The sequence below is a fragment of the Chlorocebus sabaeus genome, chromosome 24 (assembly GCF_047675955.1).
Source record: "Chlorocebus sabaeus isolate Y175 chromosome 24, mChlSab1.0.hap1, whole genome shotgun sequence".
NCBI lineage: Eukaryota > Metazoa > Chordata > Mammalia > Primates > Cercopithecidae > Chlorocebus > Chlorocebus sabaeus.
The window spans coordinates 13,317,425-13,343,348 of record NC_132927.1 but is presented as its reverse complement, the minus strand read 5'-3'; the positions used below and the strand labels follow the sequence as shown (position 1 = coordinate 13,343,348).

At 38.9% G+C, this 25,924-nt stretch overlaps 1 protein-coding gene across 1 annotated transcript in view; it reads left to right on the top strand.

Moving 5' to 3' along the window:
- The window catches only part of SLC25A21 (solute carrier family 25 member 21), a 512,026-nt gene that overhangs the window by 282,245 nt on the left and 203,857 nt on the right, over window positions 1–25,924 (top strand). The window contains exon 2 of the mRNA XM_007986522.3: window positions 17,741–17,789. Coding sequence (XP_007984713.1) covers window positions 17,741–17,789 — 49 coding nt within the window. The remainder of the gene's footprint in view (window positions 1–17,740; window positions 17,790–25,924) is intronic.

Genomic DNA, 25,924 nt, shown 5'->3' with positions numbered 1-25,924 from the left:
GTGGCTTGCTCAAGCACATAACTTTTAACAACATCTTTCAAACCTGCGAAATCACATTGCTTATTTGGCCAATTCAGTGTGTATAATATTAATTTACTGTGCCACAAAGGTAGTGCACCTTAACTATTATTAGGGGAGAGTATAATATATTTGATTTCCCTTTATGAGTCTCACATTGCTTATAATTGAGTAGGGCTACCACATTTTCTGGGCAGGCTATCAAATAGGATGTTGTAATGATTTGCTTGACTAGTAGAGCAGATGAAAATATATAAGTTCTGTCTGTAGTTGTTCTGTTTTTGCATTTGAAATTTGCACAGTTTGAAACCATTCATTCCTCTATGGTTCTCTTTAAAATATAAAAGTATTCTTTTATATAAAATATATAAATATATAAAAATAAAAAATATTCTTTTATATAAAATATATAAAAATATGAAAGTATTCTTTTATATTTTAAAGACTTAAACATATTACACAAAATCAGTTAAGTAAATGGTTAAAACAGTGTGAACTTCAGAGAACATAAGAGAGGTCTTGGATTTAATTCGAAACTATTAAGGAAGTGGCAGTAGTACAATGCAAAGATTTGGGCCTGATAGAAAGAAAACAGGTTTTACTTGTAACTGGCATCTCGGGGAATCCTGAATGCTTCAATTGTTGGTCTGCACTGCTTTGCAGTTTACTGAGATGTTGAGATGTTTTGTGCTTCATAAAATACTACTTACCAAAATTATTTTGGACATATAATTCCTCTATTTTACTTAGAGGATACATACAGACTCAAAACGTATCAATAGACTTACTTCCTCTTTTAAACAGTATCATAAAGACAATACAAGTAAATGGAAAGATATCCTGTGTTCATAGGTTGGAAGAATTAATATTGTTAAAATGTCCCTACTACTCAAAATGATATGCAGATTCAATGCACTCTCTATCAAAATTCCAGTTCAATTTCTACAGAAATAGAAAAAACAGTTCTAAACTTTGTATGGAACCACAGAAGACCCTGAATATCCAGAGCAAATCTTGAGCAAACATAACACTGAAGGCATCGCATTACCTGACTTCCAAATCTATTACAAAGTTAGAGTAATCAAAACAGCATGATATTGGCATAAAAACAGACACATTGATCAATGGAACAGAATAGAGAACCTGGAAATAAACCCATGCATTTATGGTCAATTGATTTTCCACAAAGGTGCCAGGAACATACAATGGAAAACGCACAGTCTCTTCAATAAATGGTGTTGGGAAAACTGGATATCCACATGCAGAACAATAAAATTTGATCCTTATCTCATATCTTGTACAAAAATCAACTCAAAGTGGATTAAAGATTTAAATGTAAGACCTGAAACTGTAAAATTACTAGAAGAAAACATAGATATGACATTTGTCTGGGCAGCGATTTCTTGGGTATGTCCCCAAAAGCTCAGGCAGCAAAAGCAAAAATAGACAAATGGAATTGCATCAAACTAAAAGGCTCCTCCTGCACAGCAAAGGACATTATTAAGAGAGTGAATAGACAATCCATGGGTTCAGAGAAAATATTTGCAAACCACATCTGACAAGGGACTAATATCCAAAATATATAAGGAACTCAAATAATAGGAAGAAAACAGATACCCTATTAAAAATGAGCAAAGGACTTGAAGAGATAGTTCTCAAAAAAAGACATACAGGCAGCCACCAGACATATAGAAAAATGCTCATCATCAGTAATCATCAGAGAAATGCAAATCAAAACCACAGTGAGATATCATCTTACACCTGTGAGAATCACTGTTATTAAAAAGATGAAAGATAAAAAATGTTGGCAAGATTGTGGAGAAAAGAGAACCCTCATACACTGTAGGTGGGAATGCATATTAGTATAGCCATTATGGAACACAGTAATGGGGTACCTCAAAAAACTAAAAATAAAATTACCATATATGATCCAGCAATCCCACTTATGGGTGTATATCCAAAGGAAATGAAATAAGTATATTGAAGAGATAAATGCACTTCCATGTTAATCATAGCATTATTCACAGTAGTCAAGATACGAAACCAACCTAAATGTCCATCAATGAATGAATGATAAGAAAATGTATACAATGGAATACTCTTCAGCCCTGAAAAAGAAGGAAATCCTGTCATTTGTGATACCATGGATGAACCCAGAGGACATCATACTAAGTGAAATAAGCCAGGCATGAATAGACAAATACTACCTGATCTCACTTACATGCGGTATCTTAAAAAGTCGAACCCATAGAATAGAGACTAGAATGGTGGTTGCCAGAGGCTGGGAGAGAAGAGTGAATGAGGAAAGGGGAGATGTTGATCAAAGGGTACAAAGTTCCAGCAAGGCAGTAGAAATAAGTTTTCATGACCTATTGCACAGAATGGTGACTATAATTAATAATAATGCATTGCGGGGGGGCGGGGGGCAGAGCAAGATGGCCGAATAGGAACAGCTCCAGTCCCCAGCTCCCAGCGTGGGCAACACAGAAGACAGGTGATTTCTGCATTATCAACAGAGGTACTGGGTTCATCTCACTAGGGAGTGCCGGACAATCGGTGCTGGTCAGCTGCTGCAGCCCAAGCAGAAGCAGGGTGAGGCATCGCCTCAACTGGGAAGCGCAAGGGGAAAGGAAATCCCTTTTCCTAGCCGGGGGAACTGAGACACACAACACCTGGAAAATCGGATAACTCCCACCCCAATACTGCGTTTTACCAAGGGTCTTAGCAAACGGGCACACCAGGAGATTATATCCCACACCTGGCTGGGAGGGTCCCATGCCCACAGAGCCTCCCTCATTGCTAGCACAGCAGTCTGAGATCTAACGGCAAGGCAGCAGCGAGGCTGGGGAGGGGCGCCCACCATTGCTGAGGCTTAAGTAGGTAAACAAAGCCACTGGGAAGCTCGAACTGGGTGAAGCTCACAGCAGCTCAAGGAGGCCTGCCTGTCTCTGTAGACTCCACTTCTTGGGACAGGGCACAGCTAAACAACAACAACAACAACAACAACAACAACAAAGCAGTAGAAACCTCTGCAGACACAAACGACTCTGTCTGACAGCTTTGAAGAGAGCAGTGGATCTCCCAACACAGAGGTTGAGATCTGAGAAGGGACAGACTGCCTGCTCAAGTGGGTCCCTGACCCCTGAGTAGCCTAACTGGGAGACATCCCCCACTAGGGGCAGACCAACACCCCACACCTCACACGGTGGAGTACACCCCTGAGAGGAAGATTCCAAAGCAAGAATGAGACAGGTACACTCGCTGTTCAGCAATATTCTATCTTCTGCAGCCTCTGCCACTGATACCCAGGCAAACAGGGTCTGGAGTGGACCTCAAGCAATCTCCAAGAGACCTACAGCTGAGGGTCCTGACTGTTAGAAGGAAAACTAACAAACACGAAGGATACCCACACCAAAACCCCGTCAGTACGTCACCATCATCAAAGACCAGAGGCAGATAAAACCACAAAGATGGAGAAAAAGCAGGGCAGAAAAGCTGGAAATTCAAAAAATAAGAGCGCATCTCCCCCTGCAAAGGAACGCAGCTCATCACCAGCAACGGATCAAAGCTGGACGGAGAATGACTTTGACGAGATGGGAGAAGAAGGCTTCAGTCCATCAAACTTCTCAGAGCTAAAGGAGGAATTACGTACCCAGCGCAAAGAAACTAAAAATCTTGAAAAAGAGTGGAAGAATTGATAACTAGAATTATTAATGCAGAGAAGGCCATAAATGAACTGACAGAGATGAAAACCATGACACGAGAAATATGTGACAAATGCACAAGCTTCAGTACTTCAGTAACCGACTCGATCAACTGGAAGAAAGAGTATCAGTGATTGAGGATCAAATGAATGAAATGCAGCGAGAAGAGAAATCTAAAGAAAAAAGAAGAAAAAGAAATGAACAAAGCCTGCAAGAAGTATGGGATTATGTAAAAAGACCAAATCTACGTCTGATTGGGGTGCCTGAAAGTGAGAGGGAAAATGGAACCAAGTTGGAAAACACTCTTCAGGATATCGTCCAGGAGAACTTCCCCAACCTAGTAGGGCAGGCCAACATTCAAATTCAGGAAATACAGAGAACGCCACAAAGATATTCCTTGAGCAACTCCAAGACAAATAATTGCCAGATTCACCAAAGTTGAAATGAAGGAAAAAATCTTAAGGGCAGCCAGAGAGAAAGGTCGGGTTACCCACAAGGGGAAGCCCATCAGACTAACAGCAGATCTCTCGGCAGAAACTCTACAAGCCAGAAGAGAGTGGGGGCCAATATTCAACGTTCTTAAAGAAAAGAATTTTCAATCCAGAATTTCATATCCAGCCAAACTAAGTTTCATAAGTGAAGGAGAAATAAAATCCTTTACAGATAAGCAAATGCTTAGAGATTTTGTCACCACCAGGCCTGCCTTACAAGAGACCCTGAAGGAAGCACTAAACATGGAAAGGAACAACCGGTACCAGCCATTGCAAAACTATGCCAAAATGTAAAGACCATTGATGCTAGGAAGAAACTGCGTCAACTAACGAGCAAAATAACCAGTTAATATCATAATGGCAGGATCAAGTTCACACATAACAATATTAACCGTAAATGTAAATGGACTAAATGCTCCAATTAAAAGACACAGACTGGCAAACTGGGTAAAGAGTCAAGACCCATCAGTTTGCTGTATTCAGGAGACCCATCTCACATGCAGAGAGATACATAGGCTCAAAATAAAGGGATGGAGGAAGATCTACCAAACAAATAGAAAAAAAAAAAAACCAGGGGTTGCAATACTAGTCTCTGATAAAACAGACTTTAAACCATCAAAGATCAAAAGAGACAAAGAAGGCCATTACATAATGGTAAAGGGATCAATTCAACAGGAAGAGCTAATTATCCTAAATATATATGTACCCAATACAGGAGCACCCAGATTCATAAAGCAAGTCCTTAGAGACTTACAAAGAGACTTTGACTCCCATACAATAATAATGGGAGACTTTAACACCCCACTGTCAACATTAGACAGATCAACGAGACAGAGAGTTAACAAGGATATCCAGGAATTGAACTCATCTCTGCAGCAAGCAGACCTAATAGACATCTATAGAACTCTCCACCCTAAATCAACAGACTATACATTCTTCTCAGCACCACATCACACTTATTCCAAAATTGACCACATAATTGGAAGTAAAGCACTCCTCAGCAAATGTACAAGAACAGAAATTATAACAAACTGTCTCTCAGACCACAATGCAATCAAACTAGAACTCAGGACTAAGAAACTCAATCAAAACCGCTCAACTACATGGAAACTGAATAACCTGCTCCTGAATGACTGCTGGGTACATAACGAAATGAAGGCAGAAATAAAGATGTTCTTTGAAACCAATGAGAACAAAGATACAACATACCAAAATCTCTGGGACACATTTAAAGCAGTGTATAGAGGGAAATTTATAGCACTAAATGCCCACAAGAGAAAGCTGGAAAGATCTAAAATTGACACTCTAACATCACAATTAAAAGAACTAGAGAAGCAAGAACAAACACATTCAAAAGCTAGCAGAAGGCAAGAAATAACTAAGATCAGAGCAGAACTGAAGGAGATAGAGACACAAAAAAATCAATGAATCCAGGAGTTGGTTTTTTGAAAAGATCAACAAAATTGATAGTCCACTAGCAAGACTAATGAAGAAGAAAAGAGAGAAGAATCAAATAGATGCAATAAAAAATGATAAAGGGGATATCACCACTGACCCCACAAAAATACAAACTACCATCAAAGAATACTATAAACACCTCTGTGCAAATAAACTAGAAAATCTAGAAGAAATGGATAATTTCCTGGACACTTACACTCTCCCAAGACTAAACTAGGAAGACGCTGAATCCCTGAATAGACCAATAGCAGGCTCTGAAACTGAGGCAATAATTAATAGCCTACCAACCAAAAAAAGTCCAGGACCAGATGGATTCACAGCTGAATTCTACCACAGGTACAAGGAGGAGCTGGTACCATTCCTTCTGAGACTATTCCAATCAAAAGAAAAAGAGGGAATCCTCCCTAACTCATTTTATGAAGCCAACATCATCCTGATACCAAAGCCTGGCATAGACACAACAAAAAAAGAGAATTTTAGACCAATATCCCTGTTGAACATTGATGCAAAAATCCTCAATGAAATACTGGCAAACCGGATCCAGCAGCACATCAAAAAGCTTATCCACCATGATCAAGTGGGCTTCATCCCTGGGATGCAAGGCTGGTTCAACATTTGCAAATCAATAAATGTAATCCAGCATATAAACAGAACCAAAGACAAAAACCACATGATTATCTCAATAGATGGAGAAAAGGCCTTTGACAAAATTCAACAGCCCTTCATGCTAAAAACTCTCAATAAATTCGGTATTGATGGAACATGTCTCAAAATAATAAGAGCTATTTATGAGAAACCCACAGCCAATATCATGGGCAAAAACTGGAAAAATTCCCTTTGAAAACTGGCACAAGACAGGGATGCCCTCTCTCACCACTCCTATTCAACATAGTGTTGGAAGTTCTGGCTAGGACAATCAGGCAAGAGAAAGAAATAAAGGGTATTCAGTAAGGAAAAGAAGAAGTCAAATTGTCCCTGTTTGCAGATGACATGATTGTATATTTAGAAAACCCCATTGTCTCAGCCCAAAATCTCCTTAAGCTGATAAGAAACTTCAGTAAAGTCTCAGGATACAAAATTAATGGGCAAAAACCACAAGCATTCTTATACACCAGTAACAGATAAACAGAGAGCCAAATCATGAATGAACTTCCATTCACAATTGCTTCAAAGGGAATAAAATACCTAGGAATCCAACTTACAAGGGATGTAAAGGACCTCTTCAAGGAGAACTACAAACCACTGCTCAGTGAAATAAAAGAGGACACAAACAAATGGAAGAACATACCATGCTCATGGATAGGAAGAATCAATATCGTGAAAATGGCCATACTGCCCAAGGTAATTTATAGATTCAATGCCATCCACATCAAGCTACCAATGACTTTCCTCACAGAATTGGAAAAAACTGCTTTAAAGTTCATATGGCACCAAAAAAGAGCCTGCATTGCTAAGACAATCCTAAGTCAAAAGAACAAAGCTGGAGGCATCACGCTACCTGACTTCAAACTATACTACAAGGCTACAGTAACCAAAACAGCATGGTACTGGTACCAAAACAGAGATATAGACCAATGGAACAGAACAGAGTCCTCAGAAATAATTCCACACATCTGCAGCCATCTGATCTTTGACAAACCTGAGAGAAACAAGAAATGGGGAAAGGATTCCCTATTTAATAAATGGTGCTGGGAATATTGGCTAGCCATAAGTAGAAAGCTGAAACTGGATCCTTTCCTTACTCCTTATACGAAAATTAATTCAAGATGGATTAGAGACTTAAATGTTAGACCTAATACCATAAAAACCCTAGAAGAAAACCTAGGTAATACTATTCAGGACATAGGCATGGGCAAGGACTTCATGTCTAAAACACCAAAAGCAATGGCAACAAAAGCCAAAATTGACAAATGGGATCTCATTAAACTAAAGAGCTTCTGCACAGCAAAAGAAACTACCATCAGAGTGAACAGGCAACCTACAGAATGGGAGAAAATTTTTGCAATCTACTCATCTGACAAAGGGCTAATATCCAGAACCTACAAATAACTCAAACAAATTTACAGAAAAAAACAAACAACCCCATCAAAAAGTGGGCAAAGGATATGAACAGACAGTTCTCAAAAGAAGACATTCATACAGCCAACAGACACATGAAAAAATGCTCATCATCACTGGCCATCAGAGAAATACAAATCAAACCCACAATGAGATACCATCTCACACCAGTTAGAATGGTGATCATTAAAAAGTCAGGAAACAACAGGTGCTGGAGAGGATGTGGAGAAATAGGAACACTTTTACACTGTTGGTGGGATTGTAAACTAGTTCAACCATTATGGAAAACAGTATGGCGATTCCTCAAGGATCTAGAACTAGAAGTACCATATGACCCAGCCATCCCATTACTGGGTATATACCCAAAGGATTATAAATCATGCTGCTATAAAGACACATGAACACGTATGTTTATTGCGGCACTATTCACAATAGCAAAGACTTGGAATCAACCCAAATGTCCATCAGTGACGGACTGGATTAAGAAAATGTGGCACATATACACCATGGAATACTATGCAGCCATAAAAAGGATGAGTTTGTGTCCTTTGTAGGGACATGGATGCAGCTGGAAACGATCATTCTCAGCAAACTATTGCAAGAACAGAAAACCAAACACCGCATGTTCTCACTCATAGGTGGGAACTGAACAATGAGATCACTTGGACTCGGGAAGGGGAACATCACACACCGGGGCCTATTGTGGGGAGGGGGGAGGGGGGAGGGGAGAGGGATTGCATTGGGAGTTATACCTGATGTAAATGACGAGTTGATGGGTGCCACACACCAACATGGCACAATTATACATATGTAACAAACCTGCACGTTATGCATATGTACCCTAGAACTTAAAGTATAATAATAAATATTAATAATAATAATGCATTGCATATTTCAAAGTTGCATAAAGATTAGATTTTAAATGTTCTCACTACAAAAAGTTCGTAAGTATATGAAGTGATGGATATGTTCATTAGCTTGATTCAATCATTCCACAATGTATATGTGTATCAAACATCACATTGTACCCCATAAACATATAAAATCATTATTTGTCAATTAAAACTCAAATAATTTTTTTAAAAAATAAATAAGATCAATTTAAAAAATTATCATCACGGATTCTTTGGACTGGAAGAGTTCCTTGTCTGTACAATAAATTTTTAAAACCTTATCCTCTACATACCACTGAAATGGAATTCCATAATTGTAGCAATTTTATTCTTTTGTATAATTTAGTTTCTTTTTCAACAAAGATTTATTGAGCACTACTAGGTGCCAGGCATGTTCTGGGTACTTAGTGCGTATTGATGGATAATATGAAAGTCTCTGTTCTCATGAAGTTTATTTCTATCAGAAGAGACATATAGGAAACAATAAACAAAATTAATAGATAAATGATATAGTAAGTTTAGAAGTTGGTACGCACTAGAGAGAAATGAAAAAACAAAGCAGCATGAAGACATTTATCAGTACTGGGCTAAGGAGGAGCAGGTCTCTGTTAGAGTGGTTGGGGTTACTCTTGGTCCACGTGAAGGGTGTTGACCAAGTGGAATCTAGGGGAAGAGCATTCTAGGCAGCAGGAACAGCTAGACCAAAGGCCTATTACTGAAGACCTGGCAAAGTTGGGAAACGGCAGAGAGGCCAGTGTGACTGGAGTAGAGCCAGTGGAGGGGAGAGTAGTAAGACAGCAGGTGAGAGGAGTAATGAAGCTGGGGTTACAGGTAGCTTTCCTCTGAGTATAATGGAGAACCATTTTTGACCAGAAGAATGACATGAAATAACTTCTAATTTCAAAAGATCACTCAGGCTGTGGGGTGAGAACAGACGGGCGGGGTCAAAGGTAGATGGAGGGATACGTGTTAAGGGCCTGCTACAGTTGATCTGCTGATAAATGATAATCATGACCTGGACCAGAACGGGAGAAGTAGAGGTTGTGAGGGATGGTAGAAATCTGGATATATTTTGAAGTAGAGTCAAAGAGATTTCCAGATAGATTCAAAGAAGATTGTGAGAGAGACAGAAGCATCCAGCATGATTCTAAGGTTGAGCATGTTGTTTCCGAAGGGGATAGAGGTGTGCAGGGTCAGGAATCCAGTTTTAGACTGAATATCTAGGCTACTAGATATCCAAGCAGAGATGTCAAACAGGCAATCGGATATTTAAATCTAGACTTTGAAAAGGAAGTCTGGACTAGAAATGGAAATTGGTGAATTGTTTTTTGGCATAATTGAAACCATGGATTTGGATGAGATCACCAAGAGAGTGAGTGTAGGTAGAGAACTTCTTCAGTGGGTTTCAGGTATTTGCTGTAATTTATTCAGTGGGTATATAAAGATAAATGCTCCCTCTTCTCAAAGATTTCATCATTTGTTTTGGCTACACAGGTTTTTCACAACCTAGAGATACCATTCACATAGACTACAGTGTCTGGTGTTGAATACTGCAATGGCTGGGGAATTGGGGAGCAGTGTGGAGAGACAGAGTATCATATGATAAATGTTATTCTTTTTTTTTTTTTTTTTTTTGAGATAGGGTCTCACTCTGTCACCCAGGCTAGAGTGCAGTGACATGATCTCAACTAACTGCAACCTCTGCCTCCCAGGTTCAAGCGATTCTCTTACCTTAACCTCCCAAGTAGCTGGGACTACAGATGCACATCACCACACCCGACTAATTTTTGTATTTTTTGTAGAGATGGGGTTTCACCGTGTTGGCCAAACTGGTCTGAAACTCCTGGTCTCAAGTGCTCTACCCGCCTTGGCTTGCCAAAATGCCGGGATTACAGGTGTGAGCCACCATGCCCAGCCAGATAAATGCTATTCTTGATATATGTGATACAATGTAAAACAATTAGTGCATGCAATGGAACTGTAGAGAAAGGAGCAGTGAATTGACTTAGTAATAATAAAGCAGAGTAAATTTAGAATACGCTGTTCTCAAATAATGTATCAGAACAGAACAGTATATAATAACATTGTATATAGTAAAATAAACCATGCTAAAGGATCATTCAACATTGTCCTTTAATTATGTTTATGGCTACTACTTTGGGTTACCCAGCTTGTCTTCTACATCCCTTCTTCCTATTGCTGAAAAGGTTACTAAAGCCCGTTGCAACACTGTTCCTGGGTAAAGGCTGAGGTAGAGTGGGAAGGAAAGCACAGGAATGACATCAGCATTCTACATTTCTGTACCTATGGATTCCATTAGGAGTTGGCAGGGATGAGGTATGTTCCACAATCAGTCCGTGTATGTAGTTACACACTCACTTTTGTCTCTCTTCTGTGACCTAGGTTGTAAAGTAATGGGTAGAAAAAAGGGGCGGGGTGGAGATAAGATCTTCTGCTTTACGTTGTAAGCATTTTAAATCTCTGAAATGAAAAAGAACAACCTGATGTTTTCTGGGAAGTGATACTTTTGATGTGGTTTTTCTACTCCTAGCTCATAGGAAAAAGGATATTGTTGAGTTATGAGATATCTATCAGTGGTCATAGGCAAAGTTGGTGACAATTTTAAGAACTACTTCCTCATGTGTACACACACACACACACACACACAGACACACATATTTACATTTTAAATGGTCTTTACTTGCCAGAAATCAGCCTTGTGACTTAGGGCAAGTCATCTCAAATATAAAGAATACACAGGCCACAGATGATATAACATTTTAATTTTAAAATTTTAAATGATTGTGTTTTCTGTCATTAGTTTTTAATCAGAATTATAACATAGTTCCTCAAAGAAGGTAGACGATTTGAGATAAATGTAAGCAGTTATGTAAGACTAGAATTGATGCAGAACGTAAGTAACATTTCACACTGTCAACAGCAACACTAAATTACTAGGCCTGAACCATATTTTTATGCGTATTGCTATTTTCTGCTCAATGTCTTCCCTTTACATGTAAGGCCTTTCTCAATGTGTCCCTTCTGTGCTGAGCTTTGAAATCCTTTCGAGCATCCTTGTTGCAGCATCAGGCTGTGTTCTCCAGCACCTAGCACGTCATTCTGCATGCACACAGTTCTCAACAATCATCTATCAATCTATTAGGTGCCAACCGATTAGTTGTTTTCTAACATTTACATAGCAGGATATGTGATTAACAATATCATACTTCTCTCTTCAGGTACTTACTGTGCTTTGTTTATTGTCATTTTATGAATGTTTCTCTGTCCTTATCTGCTTATTTATATAAGGTTCAAACTAATGAATTAAATCCAGAATAAATAGCTGCCAGTTCAATTTATCTTGAGAATTAGCTGACATAATGGCATCGGCAGAAACCCTAATCAGCATTAATTTATTTATTCATCAAATACTTATCGAGCATACTGAGTACCAGCCGTTGTGCAAAGTGGTGGGGATACAAACATGGAGAGGGCAGATGGAGTTTCTGTCTTCATGGAGCTTCTAGATAAGAAAAGAAACAGTGGTAGTGTCACACAATGATACAAGTTCAGGGAGCTCCTGTATCAGAATTAGATTAGCATATGTGGTAGAAAACCCAAATCACAGTAGTGTAAGGAAAATAGAAATTTTTCTCCAACATGAGTGTCTGGAGGTAGATAACCCAGAACTCCACTATGTCTATGTTGTTGCTGTGCTGTGTGTGGCCTCTATGCCCAAAGTTACCTTGTCGTCTAACATGGCAGCCTGTGTCCATATTCCACCAGTAAGAAGGGAGAAAGAGAAGAGCAGTCTCCTGCTCTTTAAAAAACTTCCCAGATGTTGCTCAAACCACTTTCCCTTACATCCCTTTGGCCAGAACTTAGTCGCATGGTGATGCTGAGCAGCAAAAGAAACTGAAAAATGCAATATTTATTCTGGGTGGCCAGGAAGAAGAGGGGGTGCCTACCAAGAGGACAATTAACCATCTTTGCCCCAGGATTTCTGGGAAAATGGTTGCTTAAATTGAGATCTGAGGGTTAGTAGGATTCTCAGAAGTATATGTACATGTGTCCTTATAGAAGAAAAACATTCCTGAGGAAAGAGAAAATTCTAGGAATTGAACACTGAGAAGAAACTGTTCTCTCACCAATCATGATTAATCATTGTGTGACAATGTTTGTACTTTTTCTTTTTTTTGGAAAAGAGTACAGTGCAGGTTATTTCAGAGGAAAGTGGGGGTAGTGTTAATGATCAGTGAAGTTTTGTGGTTGAACAGGCAGGAGATCTTCTCAGAAAAGATGAAGTCTGGGAGAAGGGTTTATGACAGGGTGGTGTTAATCTTTTCTCAATATTGGCTCAGGCTCAGGCATGTACTTGAGGCAGTTCAAAGGCCAGGGCATTCAGGGGCTATCCCAAGGTAAAGTTCAGGGGGATAACTCATGGATTTTTGTGCCCGTGGTAGGGTCAAATTACCAGTTTCATTCAAATCTTAGAGATATAGTCATGCTCACTAATATGCATGAATCTGCAGAAACAATGAAATCATTTACAATATATTAAATTTACAGTATCAGTCTGCTTTGGGACTTTTCTAATTTTTATAATGTTCAGCCTTATAAAATCAGTATTTGGTCTAGCTTAAACAAATCTAATAGTAATTCTTATTTACTTGTTATTGTGATAAATCAGCAGTTGCCTGAAATAAAAGTAACATATGGAACATTTTTAACTTTCTGAAATGTAGTATGTTATTTGAGAAAATATACTTTTTTTGCTTTTCTAATTATTTTCATACTGTCATTTGGTTACATTTTGATTCTGCTTTTTATTCTCAAAATGAATGGAAGTTACAAATAGTCCAGCTCATTTAAAGTTAAGCATGACTTGAAGACATTTTATCTCTAAAATGACTTTTTTCTGTTTTTAAGATCAAACACCAAATTTAAATCTAAAATCAGCTAAAGAGTCTAAGAAAAGCACTGATCTAAATTTGTATTTAGGATCTTGTGTATTTTTTTTCGTATTCCTTCTCAAATACTATGAAGTTATAACTTTTTTCCCCGGAGAAAGTATTTCTATGGTTGGTGGTTGGCAATACAATTTTTATATCATGCATGAGTAGGGGAGATTGAACCATTTAATTCCACTGTGGCTGGTGAGTTTAATAAATGCCAGGTTGGTAAAAGCAACACTTCTAGGTTGTATTTGTCTTGAGATCAGTGTGTCTTAAAATTGCAATTAGGATGGATTATTAAATGGAAGCTGATATTTCACAGTCATCTTCTTTTCTATGTTAGACTTTAATTTTATGAGAATAGAGAAAGTATTAAAATTTGTGCTCACTAGCTCATTATTTAGTTCGTGCCTTCATACTAGGTTATTGAATTGTCAGTAGACACATGGTACCATTCAGTTTTTTGAGGTCACTTCTAGGCCTATGTAACATGATTAATCTGATTCTATTTATATGGTTATCTTCATAAATAATAATCAGGATCTCACAGTCTTTAGCTGTCTGTGGAGGACAGCAAGCATCCGTTCCCACTCTGAGTGAATCCAGATTTAACTCTGAACTCTGATGAAAGTCAAAACTTCCATATAATTTCCAACATTTGTGTTCTCTCTGCCTGTAATGCATTTTATCACTAACTTAAATTCTACAAATTATTTGTTTTGATTAAAAACAACAGTGAATAAATAATCACACAGAGATCCTGGACCAAATATGTTATATTTGACCATTTAGGTCCCATTTTCCTTTTGGTCAGTTCACAGTTTTGCAGGTAGTTTCATAGATGACCATTGACTCTCAGATTTAGAGGTACATGGGACACCAAGACATCTATGCTATGATAAGAGGCAGTGCTTTTACTGGTAAACTGTTTACCAATGGAGAGAGGGCTGGGACATCAGTACTGTTGTGCTTGCATGTGAATACTGTGATTGGGAGGACTGGGGGGATTAAAGGGAGGGGATGATTAGATTATTGGGAGAACACATTAGCAGAGGTCAATAACACTCCTCTGCTTACAACGCCTTGAAATGTCTTCAATAAACATGGAGTACATTGGTAGTAAGAAAAAAACAACCAAGAGCTATTAAAAAAAGAAAATCCTTCAGGGGCTCCTCGTGGTCTATGGGATAAAGCCGAAGTGCCTAAATGTGAACTTGAGCCTCACCTGCACACTTGCAGCCTCATCTGTTGCGATACCCTGCCTTCAACCCTAGGCTGCTGTAATGTTCAAGTGCTTCTTGCCTCTTTTCTTCTTTCTTGTGTGCAATATCTTTCCTCTATGCCTCATGCTCATGCTGTCCTCTCTCTGCCTTGAATCCCTTTCCCATCCCTCACCTGATCCCATGCTAGGTCAGGGGCCTCTCTCTGATGTGCTCCCATAAACTGAGCATTGCACTTCCTTCCATACATTACTATTTGTTCTTATGTGTCTGTTCCCCTCAGTAGACTGTATCCTCAATACCAGACACATAGAGGGTAACCGGTGCAAGTTCGTCAAGTGAATAAATGAGTGTCGTGTTGCATACTAGGGGATTGAAAATAATTTTAAATAATCACAAAAGTATAATCATCTTATCGATTATCTGTTTACTACCAGAAATGTGCATTAGCACATAGAAAACTGAAACAATTTTGCAAATAAACAGATTTGTATAATAAATTTATATTATAAATTATATTATAAATTTATAATATAATTATATAATTGTAATTATAATATATACTATATTATATATTATATATATTATAATTATAATATAATATAAATTATGTTGTAAATTTATATTATAAATTTACATAATGTGGTCTTATTCTCCAAGTCTTGCTGTAAGCTTTAATAAGTTGTTGCTATTGTGGGTTCTTTTGGTAAACTTTTTGAGAAATGTACCAACTAGTGCTATTTGGTATGTGTTTTTTGCTTCTACTCTAATGTCAAGTCAGTGAGAGGAGTTTTGTGTACTTGCTTTGGTAAACTGATTCTGAGTATCTTATTTCCTTCTGTGCATGAGGTGCACGGAAGTGTACTTAATGGATTTCTGCTACAGTGTGTGGTAAGGATGCTATTTTTAAAGTCTGAGTTCCCAGAGTAAACTTTTTAAATAGGATTAGGGTTTTATCTCATAACTAATATAATAAAGCTTAAATTAGAATTATAAATAATATATGTATATATATGTTTATGTTTGTGTATATATATATAATCCCATCATGTGGGCAAGACCCTCATGACCTCATTTCATATATATATATACACACATATATACATATATACATATATACATATATATATATGAATATATGTGAGTCAGATTCAAAAACAGCAACAAACATAGAATATTAGACCTCAAAGTTATTCTAGGCCATTTAATCTTTTGCTTTACAGATAAGGAACTGATGTCATCATGGGTAAATGATGATTCCCTGAAGGTAGCAGGACAAAAATTCTGGTCACCTGATTCTTACTTTGGGGGTAAATGTGAATTCTCAAGCAAGGAGAAGTATGTGGAGACTTTACAGTTGGCAAGGAAGATTTCTACTCATGCTACCTTGAGAAACAGGGCTTAATAATAAAGCTAAAACGGTACCTAGAGGCTTTGCTGTTGTGTCCAGCAATCCTGTGGCCTCTGCTCACCTGAGCCCGTCTCTTCCTGTCTCTAGGCAATGAGACTCCAATTGGGTCCTTGACTTGCGAAGCCTTTGGCACAAACATCCATGTTGGATCTTATTAGTTGTAGCCAAAGTAAGACAGTTTTGGTCATTATATAGGACTTTGCAACCTAGAGCACGCATCTGCAGGGAAAACTTCCCAAAGCTTCTATAGAAGCAAAGGGGGCCTTCAGGTAGGTGCAGGCCCTTTGAGCTTTCTGGACCTGGTCAGTATGGGGAGGAAAAGACATTTGTGTGGATAAATATGGGATGGGGAAGATAAACTACATCATAGCTAAATTCAAGCTGAGTTAGTTTATAAATGGAGGTAAATGCTTTGCCTATAAGAAACTACTCACAAATACTATTGTGTGGCCTTTGGGCAAATCAGTTGAACATTATCAACCTCAGTTTTCTTATCTTAAAGGAAAGATAATAATGGTACTTACCTTGTCCACTCGTTGTGCATATCAGGACCATGTATGTTAAATGATCATCCATATGTAGGTAACTATTACTGTTATTACCTCTGTAATACCATAAGAATGACTACTATGATTATTTTTGCAACTACTAGTACCTAACACTACTGTACTACTCCTATTGTTACATGCCAGTAGTTTGTATTATAATTGAGTAGTCTGCTCAGTTAGACAATAGGAGAGAGAGCGTTTTACAATTTATTCGCAAGAAGCTATAGTTCTTTCACTGTGCAATGGTTAAGATCAGGGCTTTGTGGGAATTAAAGCTACTTCCTAGATGTAACATCTTAGACAAGTTATTTAACTTGTATGCTTCAATTATCTCATTTGTAAAATGGGGGTAATACATCCTATCACATAAAGTTCTTGTGAAGATTAAATGAGGTAATCTAAGTACTGCTTAGAACAATGCCTAGCACACAATGATCTCGCAAGAAATTTTCTCTGTTAAGCTATTAATATATTGATATGTATTGTATTTTCATAACTACCTTGGGAGAGAAGAATCATTGTCTTTGTTTCATGGGTAGTGAAACTGAGGTTTCTGATTTGCTATGTTTACTAACATACCAAAGCTGGGAGAGATTCAAAGAGCCCCCTGCTCTTCCTTCCTTCTTTTCTTTCCTCCCTTCCTTCCGTATATCCTTATTATTGGGCTGGAATGGGAAGCCATAACTCCCACCCAGTTGATTGCAATTAGCACGTCTGATTCTTTTTTAAATGTTCTTTCCGCACCAGCCCTACCTCCCTGCCAGAGCACTTGTAAGAAAGTACTCACTCACATATCTTATTCCCATCGAAATAAAATCATATTATGCTTCTGTCTTTTGCCACTAGCCTATTACTATTAGCTGTCATATTCGAAGTCCCAAGTTCTTTATCTGAACCTGCATACTCGAGAAATCGACAGGATCAAGGAAATAAGAACCAGCGTTTACATAAGTGTTTATTGGACTTTTCTTTATCATCTTTCAGGTCTTGTAGAAATTTGCCTGATGCACCCCCTAGATGTGGTGAAAACCAGGTAAGGTTCTGCATGAACAAGTTTTATTGACTTTGGCTAATATCCAAATTAAGATCTGTCAGAGCACTAAATGCTAGGACTTGTCCCAGGTCGGTAGCTTCTCTCTATAATGGCAGTTATATTTGCTTCTAAAGAAAGTACTATTTGACAGATAAAATGTGAACAGTGAAAAGCATTTCTGGATAAATGTCATCTGAAGTATATAATATTTTACTGCCTTTACATGACAACCATAAGGCATGATTTGTAGCTATACTGGTAAATGAGGTGAATTTATCAAAATGATGTAAAAACTAAACTTTATCCAGTGGATTATGACAGCGCATTTTCATTTGGCATTGCATAACAAATCTCTATTTAATAGTCAGTATTTTGGTATGAGACTTCAAAATTTTAAGTAAGTTTTTTACATAGTGCTTAAATAATTTATTCCTATTGCTGTTTGCCAATGCAAAATGCCATATTTTCAGGAAACTGCAAGGGCATAATATGGTCAATGCAAGCCAGGGCAATGTATTAAATCTATTTACCAAGAAGGAAAAAAAGAAAAATAACAAAACTTTGTGGGGATAATATGATCTAGAGCATTTTTAAAAAGTTAAACCTGTGACTGAATTACTGAACTTTCTATTTTTTCAAATTGGAAGCTCTTGGAGTCTAGTGAAAATTTCCGTTTATTTGCACTATATGAAACCCAAGAGCACCATGCCTAGGTTGGAGCCTAACAGCCAACAATGCTATGCAATAATGGTGGTTAAAGAAACGATTACTGCCTCAATTAGGAAATACTTGATAATTCAGGCTGGTCACTGGATGGACGTGTTACTTACTCTACCTAAAGAGGCAGTGGAATCTTAGGCTGGTTGCTGAAAGCAAGAGAAGGTGACTGTGGCATGCAAAAATAGTATTACTATTCTAATAGAGGTAGAGAAGATGGGAATTTGGCTTCTGTCTTAGCTGGAGCTGCTGTAACAAAATATTATAGACTGGGTGACTTAAACAACAGACGTTCATATTTACAGTTTTGGCGGATAGGAATTCCAAGATTAAGGTCTTGGTTGATTCAGTTCTTGGTGAGGGCCCTCTTCCTAACTGTAGAGGGCCTCCTTCTTGCTGTATCCTTACATGGCAGAGACAGAAAGTTCCGGTGTCACTTCCTCTTCTTATAAAGCCATTAATCCCATCATGGGGACAAGATCCTCATGACCTCATTTAAATCTAATCACCACCCAAAGACCTCACCTCCAAATACCATTGCATTGTGGGTTAGGGCTTCCACATACACATTTTGGAGGGACACAAGCATTCAGTTTGTAACAGCCTCAAATCACTAAACTCAAAGAGAAAGAAGAAACAAGGGGCCCTGCATGGTGGCTCACGCCTGTAATCCCAGCACTTCGGGAGGCTGAGGCAGGTGGATCATCTGGGGTCAGGAGTTCGAGACCAGCCTGGCCAACATGATGAAACCCCGTCTCTACTAAAAATACAAAAATTAGCCGGGCATGGTGGCACACCCCTGTAATCCCAGCTACTCAGGAGGCTGAGGCAGAAGAATCACTTGAACCCGGGAGGTGGAGGTTGCAGTGAGCCGAGATTGCTCCACTGCACTTCAGCTTGGGCGACAGAGCAAAACTCCGTCTCAAAAAAAAAAAGAAAACCACAAATTATATTCAAATGCAAGATATGTACACCCCTGGGCCATCTTTATTACAAGGTTCCAAAATAGAAAGCAAAACTCCCTGGGATTTCCCTCTTAGATTCTGTGTTAACCTTCTTTGAGAAGCCAGATTATTATTGCTAATCTCACTGAGAAAATAATCTTTTTCATTTGAGGGTAATTTCCTAAATTAGTAAACTGTTCCAATGAACATAGAGGAGAAATAAGAGTGATTTAATCCAGACACAATATTAGAATATGGTCACTCATTCACTCAATGCTTTATTCATCCACTCAACAGATGTGTATTGAGCGTCTAGTGTGTGTGGGTTTCAGGATAGCTCTGCCCTCAGAGAGCTCACAGTCTGATTAGCTAATTGAGATCTCATCCCAATGAACTTCAAAAGCTGTATCATTTTGTTGTACTGGAATTGAATTGAAAATTTCTTGAAGTGGATATAACAAGTTACTGGGGCTTTATATCTTCTTTGTTACATAAATATTTTCATTAAAATGGCATTCATTCATTAGAGTTAGTCACATAACTTTGCCTAACTTCAGCAGGGAGGAAGATACAGTCCTTCCAGGTGCTCTGAAGGAGAGGGGGATTGGATACAGGGTGGTATTTGACTTGCATAATGAAAAGTATGTTGAATGAAGACTCACAATCATAGAGTAAACTGAAAGGCACAAATATGGGCAACTGACATTGCAACAGAAGTAGAATATGCAAGATTGGAAGGATTTATCACCCAGGCACTAACAGAAAGGTGACATCAAGTGGGCAGGAGCAGACCACATGTGGGAACCTCTTCACCATCACATTACACAGTAGATGACTGTGTTTCTAAATAGAAATAAATTCATACCCAGGTAAGAGTGTTGATTGTTTACAGAGTTTAAAAAATCCACTTGAAAGAGGAGTTTGGAAGTAAATTTTTAGAACCTGTTGTTATTCATTCAGCAAGAAAAAGATTAGGTACAAATAGAACCCCAAAACAAGCCTTGACTCCAAAAAGTAGATACATTTATTTTGCCATACTCCAGCACGTGAGATATTGTGGAAAATGAGCCATTTCCATATTTGGATTAATTCAGTATACTTCTCCTTAATTAATAAAATCCAGTAAAAAAAAACTGTGACATAAGGTTTGGCTTCATGTATCCCATGCCCCACTTTGACAATGCCTGCCACAACTTAGAATACAGTACTCTCGGAATACTGTGTCATTTAAAAAGTGATCTGCTAAAATCACCAATGCTAAGTGGTTTCATGTATTATCTCTTACAGTTTATCATTTATGTTATTTATTTTAATATTTATCAAAATAGTACATGTATGTTGTATCAAATTCAAATAATACTCCAAGCCTTGTGTCAATTAAGACAGGCTAGGTTACGTGGCTGTAACATCAACAACAAACTTTAAATCTCAGCAGATTACAAAAACAAAGATTTTGTGTCTGATACAACTGGGTATCTTCATCTGTCCAGGCTGCATTAACAAAATATCATAAACTGGGTAACTTATAGACAACAGAAATTTATTTCTCACTGTACTGGAGGCTGAGACGTCTAAGCTCAAGGTGCTGGCAGGTTTGATGTCTGGTAAGGGCCTGTTTCCTGGTTCATAGAGGGTGCCTTCTTGCTGTGTCCTCACATGGTGAAAGAGCAAGGCATCACTCTAGGGTCTCTCTTATAAGGACACTAATCCCGTTCCTGAGGGCTGTACCCTCATGACCTCCTAAAGGTCCCACTCCTGATGCCATCACCTTGGGGGGGTTGGATTTCACCATATGGATTTGTGGCGGGGGTGGGGGTGGGGCATAAACATTCAGACCATAGCCAGGGGACACTCTGCTCAGACTGAAAGAAGCTCTGTTTGAACACGTGCTCTCCCCATCCCTGTGGGAGGAAGAATACCGCTGAACAGTTTCACCCTGGTGGTTAGAACTCTGACCACATGTGTCGTTTTCACCCAACCTATCATTAGGAACTAGCCACTTGACCACACTTAACCAGAAGGAGAAGAAATATGATACTCCTACTGGCCTGAAGGAAAGGACATGGTGTCAGTGTGCCATAGGCATGTCTTTTCCAAGCCTTGTAAGCATGAACATCGTTCCCCTACTATGCCCTCTCCACCCACCACTTCCCATTCCAGAGGTAAGGACCTTTGACTTTTAGCTGATTCCATTGTAATTCACTTCAACATTTCTAAATATTATACTTATACTGGTTGTATTAAGTTGAGCAGTGTCCCTGCCCCAATTCGCATCCTTCCCAGAACCTCAGAAGGTGACTTTATTTGGAAACAGGGTCTTTGCAGATGTAATTATTCAACTTAAGAGGTGGTCATATGGAATAGAGTGTGCCCTAAGTCCACTATGACTGGTATTCTAAGAACAAGGAAAGAGACTCACAGAAAAAGACATGCTGTAAAGATGGCCAAATGCCATCTTCTTCGATAGCAGAGATTAGAATTCTGCAGCTACAAGACTGTGAATACCAAAGACTGCTCACAATCCCCAGAAGCTCAGAGAGAGAGGTATGGACCAGATTCTCCTTCAGAGCTTTTAGGAGGAGCCAACACTGATGACACCTTGATTTTGGACTTCTGGACTAATGAACTGTGAAAGAATAATTTTTTGTTGTTTTAAGCCACAGGGTTTGGGGTAATTTGTGATGCAGCCCTAGGAAACTAATACACCACTCTTTCTTAATTTGTCAGCTTTAAATGTTATTTATGACATCTAGAATTACATGCTATCCCCATTTCCCCTTCTTACATCTGTCCCGTTATTGATCCATAATCAATTGTTTGCATTATTTTTACTTCACTGCTGAACCAAGTAGTGCTCAAGGATTTATTTTTCTGGAATTAATTATTGCCTCATATTTTCATTATTTAGTTCTCTATAAGGCTATTGTTAATTGCAATGTGTTCCTAAATGTTTCTTCAGGTTCCTTTTCCCTACTATTTCCACATTGTCAAACTCTTAGCAGATAATGTGGTGGGGCTTGTTGAAGGTGGGGTTTTGGCAATTACTTGGCTTTTTTGTTAGGTCCTCTCTCATCTCTCTTCCAATATCAAGATTTAAATGTCTTTTCTGGGGATACTGTTTCTCCAATGAAGAATCTTTCAATCAAGATTGTGTGTGTTTGAGGGTCCCACTGTTAAGGATGAAAATATTCTTGTCATCCTCTTGTTTCCGGTATGGGGCCGCTTTCCTGCCCTCCACTGCCCTCCAGTCTGAAGCTGCTCTTACACAGTCTCCAAAGAGTAAGCCTCAAGTCTTTAGGGTGAAGTGGGAGAGAAAACATACCTGGACTTTCAAGCAGTGTTCTTGCTTCTGGTCACATATTCCCACTTTTCAAGTTATCTGGTACCTCCGAGGCCTGAGGCATCCCAGGGATATCCCAGGGTCTTTCCTGGCAATCCCTTCTTTAGGTACTTAGGGTGCAGCCTTCTCTGCCCTGCTAAGGCAGCGACCGTTCCTCCATCCATTTCCATCTTGCAAAAATGAGTTGACATTGCATATTCACTGTTACTTCCTGCTCCATCCTCTTTGTCCCTATGGGTTTATACTTATTTATAATTACTATTATTTGGTTGCCTGTGTTAGTCATGGCCCAACCAGGAGAATACACCCACTCTGAGTATTTGAAACTATGCAAAGTCAATGCAAGGAATTCCAGAGGTAAGGGCCTTTGACTTTTAGCTGATTCTGTGTAATTCACTTTGATATTTCTAAATATTATACTTATACTGCTTTGTATTGAGTTGAATGGTGTCCCTGCCCCAATTCTGTCCAGATTGTAGAAATGCTGAGTAGCCAGCAAAGGACTGTGAGGCAACCTAGAGATTAGCAATAGCACCACCACCCCAGGCTGAAGGGACCAAAGGAGGAGGTGGTGTTGTCAGAGCCCAGGACCTGGCAACACTGCCGGAAGCTAGAATCATGGTAGGTCTGTCTAGTGGAAGATGGAGCCTCAGGACGGAGCCACTGCCTGCCTGAGGTAGAGAGGGATGGGAGAAGTCCTCTGCTTTCTCCCTTCTCTCCCTACCTTCAGAATCCCACTCACCAGTGCTCCTATTTGCTGAACCCAGGGAAGTCTGGGAAACCAGCCTTGCGGAGGTCAGCCCCTTCACTTTACAGAGCAGAGCAGGACAAGGCAGGAGTGAGAAACTGATTTGAAGATAAGCAGAATGGGGACTGACCTACTGTCGTTTTTGAAGAGTTTGGAGAAAGCACTAAGAGAAACATGCATTTTCAGTTCAGCATATTGAATTGCCAAGAGTCTTTCTTCAAACACACTTTGTATTTTAAAAGATGGTTAGAAATTATCATGGATACATATTTTATGGCAAGATTCCAGGCACTGTGGCACTTAATACAGGAAAAAAGTTTATTCTGCTCCATGCAAATATGGCACCAGGGATAGACCTACTGTTAGCAGAGGCCAGCCGCATGACAAGTGATGTGTTCTAAGGGTCCCCAGCTCATTTTAGCAGAGGATATTTGACTAAGAAGCTGTACATATGGCAGTTATGTAGAATCAAGGTCTCCTTTGAGAACCTCCCCAGAGACATGTATATATATATTGTTTTATAGTTCTGTTTATACACAAACAGAGCTGTGTGTACAATTGTGAGTGGACCCCTCATTAAGAACCTATGGCTACAAATGACAAAAGACCCCATTCACTTGTATAGCTAGGAAGGCCAAAGGGTAGTTTCTGGCTTCATACTTTCTAGTGGTTCAAATAAAATAATCTTTAATTATACTTCTCTGATATACTCTCTTTCTCCCTCTCTCCCTCCTTTTCTTCAGCTATCCTTTTCTTATATAGGCTTCATTTTGGGGTAGCTTCTCTCATTTGGCGCTAGATAGCCTTGGCAACTTCAAGCTTGCATGGTCCTTGGGGTTTGTGTGTGTGTGGTTAATAGTTTTGGCGCTAAAGTTAGGCTGCCTAGGTTCAAATCCTGACTCCTCCACTCATTACCTATGTGACCACATTACCTATGTGACCAAGTTACATAACTCCCCTGTGCCTTAGTTTCCTCATATTTAAATAGGAACAATAATGGTATCCACATTATTATGAAAAATAAATGAGCATACACACACACACACACACACACACACGAAAGCATGGTGTTTAATCCTGGGTTAGCAAAAATGGGGGGAATACAAAGACAAATGGAGTCTACAGGGTAATGAAGAAACCTGAGAGAGGATACAAGTGTGGGAGGAGGAAGTGTTTACTATGCAGTCAAGCAGTTTCAAGTTTCTAAGCCACAAGACTTATGTGTTATGTAAGCACTACATTCAAATCCTTCCTCAGCAAGGTGTTTGCAAGTAGAGCATCCTTCTGGGCAGAAGAGCCTTGGTTTAGTGTCTGTGTTCCTGCTGGCCTCATGCCACACATCGTGTTGGGGCTGTGTGCTGACATTATTCAGTATCCTCTAGAGCTAGCACCGTGCCTCGCCTTCAGGAGGTGCCCAGTGAATGCTGTTGAAGAAATGAGTATTTGGTAATAATCAAAATAATAACCTCAATAGTTCTATAGCCAAACTGAAATGTCTATAAAGTGCATAATAGGTAGTCTTCATTGTGTCGTCTTCATTGAAAAAGGGAAGATTTCATGAAAAAGTGGAAATTTAGAATCTGTTAAGATAAAAAGGGAGATATTACTTGACAGGATGGTGCGCAAAAGATTACAAGCCTATGGTGGAGTTTCAAGGACTGGATTGGGAAATAACTAGGTAATGTAAGAAGTTTCCCATTAGCTGTGCCTGCAGCAGAGATGGGTGGACTAAGTGGGGAGAGGGATCGAGGGTGCTGAGGGAGCGTGTGGAACAAGCTTTGAGATGGGAAGTGAAAGCCCAGACTCTGTCTATAACAGCGCTGGCTAATTGAAACAAAATGTACCACACTCATGTAATCTTAAGGTTTCTAAGGACCACATTTAAGGAAGTAAAAATGAAATAGGCAAAATTAATTCTAATAATAAATCCTATTTAACCTCATAGATTCAAAATATTACCATAGCAACATGTTAATCAACATAAAAACTATGAATATTTTCCATTCTTTTGTTTTTCATACAAAGTCTTTGAAATCTGGTGCCTATTTTACACGTAGAGCACATCTCAATATTGACTAATAAGCCACATTTCAAATGCTCCATAGCCACATGGGGCTAGAGGTCCCTGGGTTAGACAGCACAAGCCTAGAATGCAATGTGAAGAGGAGAGTCTTTACAGAGAAGAAGGACAGAGTCCAGTGGTTCTTTCCTAAGAATACTCTTGCTTGGAATGAGTTGATAGTTGCAAATAAGCAAGCTCCTAGGTGGGGGTAATTTTGCTACATGGCCTTTCAAGGTTTGTACCTGTGTGGAGAAAGTAGCATTCGAAAGCCCCAAGGATTTATGGAAGTCACAATCTGAGAGAGTTGTAGCTTATATCCCTTTC